At 33.7% G+C, this 10,166-nt stretch overlaps 1 protein-coding gene across 1 annotated transcript; it reads right to left on the reverse strand.

The window, feature by feature from the left end:
* Positions 1–4,518: 4,518 nt before the first annotated feature.
* On the reverse strand, positions 4,519–9,485 carry LOC125870158 (bifunctional TH2 protein, mitochondrial-like). The gene is made up of 6 exons (XM_049550503.1): positions 8,989–9,485; positions 8,752–8,860; positions 7,275–7,565; positions 6,738–7,152; positions 6,377–6,643; positions 4,519–5,472 (listed from the first exon to the last, which is right to left on the reverse strand). The coding sequence occupies exons 1-6, from the start codon at positions 9,183–9,185 to the stop codon at positions 5,060–5,062; spliced, it is 1,692 nt and encodes a 563-aa protein (XP_049406460.1). The 5' UTR covers positions 9,186–9,485; the 3' UTR covers positions 4,519–5,059.
* Between the last annotated feature and the right edge of the window lie 681 nt (positions 9,486–10,166).

Consider the following 10,166-nt stretch of genomic DNA (forward strand, 5'->3'; position numbering starts at 1 on the left):
ATATATATATATATATATATATATATATATATATATATATATATATATAGTTGAACAATTTTAAATAAATCACATATTTATGTGAAGTTGGTTTCTATTGTCACAAAGGAGTAATGAATGTATTAAATTAATTATTTTTTTATTTTTTTTAAAAAAGGGTTAATTAAGCTAGATGGTGGATGAGGAAAAAGTGTGTATAGTGAGAGAATATAGGGAAAGGCAGCTTTTTCTTGAAGGACAAAGGTATTGTTAACTCATGTGAATGACAAAGATTTCAAGATTAATTACGAGTGAAGGTTACTCTACTCCATTCTTAATGTTTCATCTTACCTTTTTTTTTTAATTATAAAGTTTAACAAGACAGTTTTAATTGATGACAAAAATAATCACCCAAAAAAAACATTACATATATTGACGGTGTAAAATTTGTGATATAAAATGTCATTTAACATGTAATAACAAGTTAGTTAGAATTTTATCAAGGTTGTTGATTAATATTTTTTTTACTTATATAAATATTCAATGTGGAAACGATCATTAATGTTTGTATATTATGGTAGATTGTCGACTTTTCTGAAACCCTTAATGAACCTAGAATGTATTATACACCAAGCTATGATTTTTCTATAAGTATTTTTATAATCGATTGGACATGACTTGAAACTTTGTCATTTAACTTAGTTTCGTTTGATATATATCTCTTCCAAATTTGGGTGTGCACGAGTAGACACTTAAACTTGTATAGAGTTAACAAGTAGATACATGTGTCCTATCTAGCAATTTACATCATACGTGTATTATGTCAATGTCATACCGTGGGACGTACGTATCTAATTATTCAAATTTATATAAATTTAAATGTCTATTCATGATATATTTATACATTATGTCTTCTTTAGATTAGACAAAGTAGAAAGTGGCCACAAGATGACTTTCTAAAATTACTTATTTCTTTCTAAAGTTAGTTAAAGACCTTACCCACCTCAATTTCTGTTTCATTTATTGATCTGGATCCAAGAAACTTCTATTCCAAATTAAGAGGTAAATATCAAGAATCAACACAACAGAAAAAATTGTAACCAAGTGACTCATAACACACAAATAAATGAAATAGTATGATCATATCATGTTTGGAATTGAAGCTATACTATTACTATGATGATGTGAATCGTTCATATTTAATAAATCTTTTTCGATGGTCACAAATTGTACATATATAAAAGTTTTGAAACTTTTTTTTTTATCTGAATCTTAATAACATGACCCTTCCCTTATATCGAAGGATAGTCAAATGAATAGAAAATTGGTTAAATTAAAAGGAGATAAAATTAACAGATAGGGAAAATGGAGGAAACAAGTGTACCTATTAATTAAATTTAAAATAGAGTAAAACAAAGGGGAAAACAGGAAAAAATTCACATGGAATCATGTGGGAGCATTTGAGGTATTTTTCTTTGAATTATAAAAATAATAGGTAGTGAGTAGTGTGTGACTTTGTTAGGTGCTGTTTCTTGGCTTCTCAAGTATTGAGGGGCTCATGTGAAACTGCATCTTCCTTGTCTATTTTCTTTTCTTTTTTTTTTCCCAATTATTAATTAGACAGACAAATCATGTTAAGACATTTCTATTATTTCCCCCCTATTTCATAGTTTTAACTTCTTAATTTCATTTTATTACTAATGACATCACATGTTGAAAATCACAAGAATTTATGGATAATTTTTTTAAAAAATTATCAAATTTTGTGTTATTATAACAAATTAATGGGTATTACTTCTAGGGAAATAAATTATCCTAACATTTTATAAATTTTTTGAATAAGTGAGTGATTGTTTTTAAAGATCGAATAGTAGTAGTAACTTATTTTCCTCAAATTTAAGGAAAATGACTTATCTCCAAGTACTAAGGAAAACATTTTTCCAAAACTCTTTTTCAATCTCACACTTCAACTTTCCACCCTAATTCAAGTCTCGTGTACTAATTTTTTGTACTAAGGCGAGATTCGACTCCAAATTCTCGATTCAGAAACCGACTTTCGATCTTGATTTGAGATCAAATTCCTGGATTGGGTCAAAGTCAGATCCCAATTTGGATGTCGGGTCTCGAGTCAAGATTCAAGGTCGGATCTCGAGTTAGGTGTCAGGGTGGAATTTCGAGTAGGTGTTGGAGTCAAATTTTGAGTCGAGTGTCAATGTTGGGTTCCAATTTAAAGGTTAGGTCCCGAATCGAGAGTCGGAGTCGGGTCACCATTGCGAAAGTCGAGTCTTACGTCGAGTGTCGAGATCGGGTTTTGATTTGGGTGTCAAGTCTCAGTTCAGGAGTATGGATCAGGTCCTAGTTTGAATGTCGGGTCCCAGGTTGAGAGTCGGGGTCAGGTCCTGAGTCGGGTGTCAAGTTCGGGTCTCAATTCAAATGTAGGGGCTTGAGTCAGGTGTCGGGTTGGATCCGTATCCGTCATCGTGGTTGTGTCCTGATTTGAGTGTCGAGTTCAGGTCTCAATTTGAATGTCAGATCCCGAGTCAAGAGTCGAGGTCAGGTATTAGGGTCGGATCTCGATTGATTGTCAGAGTCGTATTCTGATTCGGGTGTTTGAGCAGGTACCGCATAGATTATCGGGATTGATTTTTGAATTAGAAACTATTTTCTTAAAAAGTATTTTCTACTCTCTAGCTAAAATAAAAAATATTTTCTAGACCTCTCTACCTCTATTCAGGACCACCCATTTTCCAAAGAAAAAACTTTCAATATAAACATGAAAATATTTTCCTTCACATCAAACACATCCTAAAAGGAGAAAAGAATAAGAAAAAAAAAACCTTGAAATAAAAGTATGTATTCTCAACCTAATAAAAAGCAATGGATAATATAGGTAATATGAAAACACATATTGGACACTCACATTCGGTGATCTAATGTGTTTAGAGAAAGATAAATTATTTAAAATAATAGGATTGATTCTCAATGATTTGATGTGTGGGATAGATGGGAGTGAGAGCATCCACATGGGGTTAAATGTACTTTCAATACACCCCAAAGGTTTTAAAGTTTTGTTAATTATATTCCCAAAGAGAAAGAATTGAATGATTGATGAAAAAACAAAACCAAAATCACAGTGGCTCCACATGTGCCACATGCACCACAAATAGACTTACTCACTAACATGATCCCAATAAATAAATAAAAAGATAAGGAAAAGTGGTGTGTAAATTTAATACATATTATTGAAAAGAATGCCCTTCATTAAGATTATAAGGGAGGGATTAACACATCTAATTTTTTTTTTAAAAAAAAGTGTTTAACCTCATAATTAAAGAAAATTTAAAGACGTAGAAAGTGTCCCAAATCTTAATAATGGCAACAAATTAATGTTTGTCTAAGTTTTCACACTCAATACTGTAATATAAAAAATCACACGTAATTTTAACTTTAATTTATTTGCTAGCTTTCGGTTTGCCGTTTTTAAAAAAGTTATGGCATTATTGCCAAGTACTTCCACAAAGTATACAGCATATGTATATGTGTATAGAACAATCAATTTGTGAATCTAATTTTTACACTTTTAAGACATTGTAGAGAACATGTCCATAAAATTTAGAAAAAATATTGGAAATATTCCTGAACTCAATATCAATTATTAATTTTATTCTTAAACTAGTAACGGCCTTAAAATATTTCTTTACTTTGATTACTGAACTTAAATACACCATAATCTTGTAACATGAGTAAAATACAGCCTTAGGTTCTTGTCAAGTTTAGGGGTGTTTCTACCATCTCTCGACTTTTTATTAAGAGTTTAATGCTCCTACAAGAGTTTGAGTCTACTTGTTATGTCACGTAGCAGATCGGAGGTATATTTAAGTTTAATTAGTCAAGTAGAGCGGGTTTTCTAATGTTATAAACAGTTTGAGGACGAAACTAATAATTTGTGTCAAATTCAAGGTATTTTCAATACTTCTCTCTAAAATTTGACTTTTGTGTTTTATGAGGAAAATAATCCAAACATTAGTGTGTTTGGTATGAAGGAAACCAATTGTTCTATTGTTTTGAAATATATATTTTTTTAAAACAAGTTCCTCAAAAACGTAGAATACAACTTTCCTAGTGAAAATAAGAAAAAAAATTGCATAAATGATCTTCCAAAGTTTATTGTCTCCTCCTCACCCTCCTAATCTTAACCCCCATCCCACCCCCGCCACTTGCTAACAACATATAAATACACTTGGGATAATATTTTCTTATTTACTTATCAAATACTAAAAAATAAGTAAGAAATTCACTTGTTTTTCGAAAAAATTTTTTCTAGAAAATCATTTTCCTTCGTACCATACTGTCTCATTATTTGAATTATTATTATCTTAAATATTCAATGACAAAATGGCGGTAGCTCTGCTTTTATAGGAGACTAGTAAAACAAACTAGCTAATTTACGATATACCACAAAACCACTTTGTGGAAACAACACATCCATTGAGATAAACATTTAACAAATGAGAAAGTAATACATTCCCCATAATTAATTCATTGATCCAGGAAAAAAATAACAAAAAAACAATAGTTCAAACCAATTTGTTCAGTTTACAAGTAAATAAACTTGATAAAACAATTGACATTTCCATGTTGCCTTAACTAAAATATATGTGAAGCAACAATATCCTGAAAATGAGATTCCTAATAAAATCACCTCACGTTCAGGATTTACACAAAACAAATTCATTGTAAGCACTCCCTCAATGAGTCTCATTCTTCTCTCTCTCTTAAAAGCTTGAGAAAAGTAATCAGCCTGCTAGAAACAAGAGGCCGATGCGCTGGACTAGAGGTGAGTAGCATGAAGAAAACAAACTATAAGCCTTGGGCCCTATAAAAATCAGCCACTACAGTACAACTTGACACAGGTTACTAATCCTCGACGAAAAAGTGATCGAGAAATGACAACATGGGAATCTACTTTGATTAGCCACATGTTAGATGATATAACCTATCTAAATGCTTGTTATTTTCAGACAAATTTAGCGACCCCCAGATCCCTGTGACGTATGCTTCCGGCTGGGGACTTGGAAGTCTATAATCCCAAAATGAATGCATGTATCTCATCCCAACTGGAGACGGTGTAAAGAATACCAGACATCCCCGTCCAACCAGAACAGCTACCTTCAGCTAGTTCTCTCTGTTTTGTTACCAAACCAGAGAACAAAGGAACAAAAGAAACACCAAACTGGTCACCTAGTCTCTTGAGGCCAGCACTCATACCAATCACAATGCCCACATCTGCATTGAGCAGGCAAAGAAAGTCACCAACTGAACCTCCAACATAAACTGTAGTATGTTTGCTATTATTCTCACGGGACTTCAGGATGTCGTTAAAGGCTTGAAGCTTGTCCATAGGAGATTCCATCTTCTTAATCATGTCACCAGTGGTAACAGATCCTTCATAAGGTAACTCATTTGAGTGCACATTTAACTCTGTTAAGGCCCCTGTTAATGGGAGAGAATATCAACCAACAGCTTAAAGTTGAAGAAATTAATCCATATCTAACAGAAAAGAATTCCAGATATCATAATTTTTGCTTTGACCATAGGAGTATGATGGAATCTCAATTCCAAATCACTCTCCCAAAGTTAAATGTTTACACAACCTTTTTTGCTGGATCAAGTTAAACTGACCAATTTTTGGATTTTGTAAGTCATAGATTGATACATTGTAAAGGGATTGTCTAACTCTTTCTTGTACACTTTAGTACTTCTGCCTTATAAGTTGCAATAATGCATCTTCTTGATGTTTTTCAATGAAATATCATTACTTCATCAAAAAAAGAAGAGGATATCCACATCTATAGGTACACAACCTAGTTCCATTCACAAGTTCTTTTATATCTCATTAGTGCTCACATCTGCAGTATTTGATTAAACTATAGAATACCGGGCATTATTATCCACTATCCCTGTGTGCAATTTGTACAATTTTTGGGTTGGTACAAGAAAATGAATTTGAATTTCCTGCTTTGATCACATTCAGCCAGCTAGTTTATTACATATTGGAGACGTTTTCATTGCTTTGTGTTCTGCAGCAAATTATTTAATGGAGTGCAAAGCTACTCCCTAGCTATTCTTGGTGATCATCCTTAGAAAATTCCTATTAGTCTCTACTCGTAACTTTCTCCTCCAATGAGATGCATAATCATCTTTTCCTGTGAACTCTCTATCCCTCATTGAGATCTCTTGCGTGGATCATCTTAAATTGTCATCTTTATAACGCGAGATATCCACTATTCAGCACTCAAAAACTTTCATATTGGTGACTTTTATGATATAATGCCTAATCTGAAAATATAAAACTCAATGAAGTGCATGATCAGGCAATAAGCTGAAACAACCATACCTGAAGAAAAAGCTGATCTGATGAGATCTCCAGACCAGCAATATGACAGTATATGAACATCAGCATGCATGTTTTCACGTCCCAAAATTTCTTGTAAAACATTTTTGCAACCGTTTTGGAAGATGAGGTGCTCCCCAACCCGTTTTATGTCTTCCTGACTCAACCCTCTTAATACACCAGAATGAACCACCATATCATTTGCTCTACTTTCAAAATCAGATAGCTGCACTAGTGCTTTACACAGACCCTCATAATCAAACCTTCCAACTGCGATAAATTGGAGATGTCTTAGGGCTTCTCATTACCGTAATATTATGCTAAAAAGAGGCATCTAGAAAAAGAATAGATGAAGACTACATACCTGTTTCACTAGGCCTGATGCTTTCTATACATTGCTCATACTCCTCAATATACTTGCTGGAAAGATTGCTCCAAGTAGCCCGAAGATCAGCTGCAGAAATATGAACATATGGGGATTCACAATCATCCAGGTCAGTCTTTGCTGCTGCAATGATAGCAACATCTGCCAAAAGGGCAGAGGAATCAACAGCACTGCATGTCATGTCAAAATCACAGAACAGAGTAAGATTGCATCCGGCTGGCTCTTGGACTTGAGAAATGGGGGTTATAGTGGACTGAGTAATTGCTTGAGCAGCAATGAATTCCAATTCAAGTTTCATAGCTTGGTGATATAGCTTTTCCACAACATCTAGTTCTTCGCCAGTCAAGGTAACACTTAGTTTATCCAGTAAGTCCTCAATCCTTGAAGCATTTGCCTAAGTACAGAATCATTACAAGAGAGCAGTTAGACAAATTTCAACTAGAGTATACTTGCCATTTGGTTAAGAAATCCCTACAAAAACAAAAAAATAATGCATCTCTAAAGAATCAAACACACCTCAAAACTTTCTGAACATAGACAGTCGATCCATCTCTCATAGATGTTATTGCTCTCTTCAGGGACTAGAACAGCCTTAATCTCCTTGCTAAGAAAGCTGTAAAGCCTCATACAGGGTGCAATTGCACTAAGCGCATAGGCAGCAAGCCTTGTCTTCTCAAAAGGAGTCACAATTTTACCACGACCTTTTTCCCCTTCAACTTTTCCTGCTGCTGTGGCCAGCAAAAAATCAGTGTATCTAACTGTGGCACTGTCACAAGTGCTAACTTCTGGAAGTTCAAAGCCCCATTCCTGCATTATGATATTTCCTTTAAAACTAAAGATGGACATTTCCAATAAATACTGATAGTATGGACTACGGATAGCTCTACAGGCTGATATGACTAATGCAAGAACAGTCGCTCTTTAGACTTTATCCAGTCTTCGGGAAAAAAAAAATCTAAACATTTTAAAGAGGTTCCAGAAAGTGTGCAACAGCCCATCAAACCACTGGACTCTCTTCTTTCTTCTCTCTGTCATATTTCACTTCACAACTAATGGTCACATGAAAGAGTAGGCTTCGAATTCTAAAAAAATCTAGTAGTACCCCAAATCAGCATCAAGAGATACACTACTAGATCGACAGTTTATCCATCAAAATTCATGTTCAATTAAACTACCTTTTGCAATTAGCAAAAGACAAGATAAGATTGGGGGTGGAGGAATTTCAACCTTGCCCTTTTCACCAATGGGAACATGGATAGAAGGAAACTGAATTTGAACCTAATCACTAAGCCTTGAGTTGGAGAAAAAAAATGCACATGCCCTCTTGAGTTCAATAAAAGAATCTTAGATTTATTTATGATTCCAGATTACCAATAAATATCACATGCCCAAGTTGAAAATACAAGAAGAGATCTGGTTGTTGTTACTTTGAATTTTGAAATGGTTAGCCTGAACTACAATATGAAAAATCAATCAATTATGGGTGTGTTTCGAAAATGTTTTCCAATTTTCCCATGTTTGGTTATTCAAAATTTTTGGAAAACATTTTCTACTGGAAAAGAATTTCATTACAAATGAGAAAATTTTCTGATCGTCTCATTTCCACCCGCCTCCGCCTCCATCCCCATAACCCCCATCACACACCACCACCACCTCTATACTGCTTGAATAGATTATATACAAATGATTTTGGGACAATATGTTATACTTAGCAAACACTAGAAAATAAGTAAGAAAACCACTAATTTTCCTCAATTCCAGATCTCACATTACCCCAACATAAACCTACAATACAAATCTCTAACAAGACCATTAAGTTTATATAACAATAACCACTTGAGCCTTAATCCTAACAAGATCATCATTTACTAAGTGTTAATCTCAACTAGTTGGTACCATCATTTGCTTTTATCCTATTTTGTTCTATCAATTTCAATATGAGCAAGAGAAATTAACCAGGTAGGGGAAACTCTTATGCATAGGTGTAACTTACCCGAACAAGATCATCTTGATCTTTAAGCTTCCTTAACACACGCTTTCTCATTACACGAATAGCTTCCTTATCTTCATCATCATCAGCATAATCCTCCGCCAGCTCATATCTGTAACAAAAGAATAAATAATCAATCAACAGATTCCATAGAAATCAGCAACAGCAACTACAATTTCCCTTCAATCACAAGTTAATAATTAAATAGCGATATAAAGTGAGGGGGAAAAGGGTTCTTACGCGTGAGCAAAAGCTTGAAGAAAATAGACATCTTGAGAGATACAGTGAAGAAATGATTTTGAATCTAAAGTCCCAGATGCCAAACAGACGACAAAAGGAGTATAAAGAGCACATAAAGATTCGTTCTTGAACTTGACCCAAAGCCTCTTTGCTATCCCACCATCATCTGGGGTTGCTTGAAATCCTTCCATTATCATCTCCAACTTACCAAACTAATCTGAGCTTGTCACAACAAGCAATTCAAGATTGGCAGCTTTGTTTGAAAAATAATGAAAAGGGTGTGTAAGAGACGTGATAAAAAGTCGATTTTTCTTATAGATTTGGTGTAAAAAGAGAAATGGGGGGAATGCGCGTTTGTTTGTGAGAAGACTAAGTTTGAGTTGGTCACAGGTCGTCTCTGACCAAAGAAAGAAGTATAGAGATGATGAAAGAAATGTTGGTGAAAGGAAGGAATCAAAGAGTTGAAAAAAGAGAAAGGAAGAATGGAGGTTGTGGGGATGGAAAAGGGGGGCGCTAAATGCGGTGGTGGCAACGAAGCAAGCAACTTGCAGGTACACCATACGGAATGGTCCTACTCTTCTTTTTTGAATTTTTCTACTTGCATTAGAGTTCGGACTAAATTCAAATATTAGCATATTACAGAGCTCATTTGGAGTGACGTTTTCAATAAAATTTTTATTTTTTGTATCAAGAGCTCAAATTCAAATCGTCTGACTAAAATAAGGGAAAATTAAGCAGAATAGCTAATATTTAGCATATATTAGGTATTATAGCTACAGTTTAAGAAAAATATAATTCGCGGCTATAGATAGTTTCTCCAATTCTTATTATTCGCCTGATATGTATAAATCAAGAATTTTTATAATTCAGTTCTTGAATTTATAAATTCAAAATTTTGTCTATGCTTATCCTAGCTATTTATATATGATTTATGAAAAAATTATAATAAATTAACTTCTTTGTATATTGGCAAACGAAATATACGAACAGAGTTTTGAAAAGTTCCTAAATATATAAATACATAATTTGTATATACTTACCCTATTTGTATATTCGCAAGCGAAATATACAAACCGCATCTTTCATAACGAACGAAATTATAGCTATTGGAACGCAATTATCAAAACGATAGTTGTATAACCTATTTCTAAATTCTCTTAAAATAAAGCAGTTTCATC

This window comes from Solanum stenotomum, chromosome 7 (assembly GCF_019186545.1).
Source record: "Solanum stenotomum isolate F172 chromosome 7, ASM1918654v1, whole genome shotgun sequence".
NCBI lineage: Eukaryota > Viridiplantae > Streptophyta > Magnoliopsida > Solanales > Solanaceae > Solanum > Solanum stenotomum.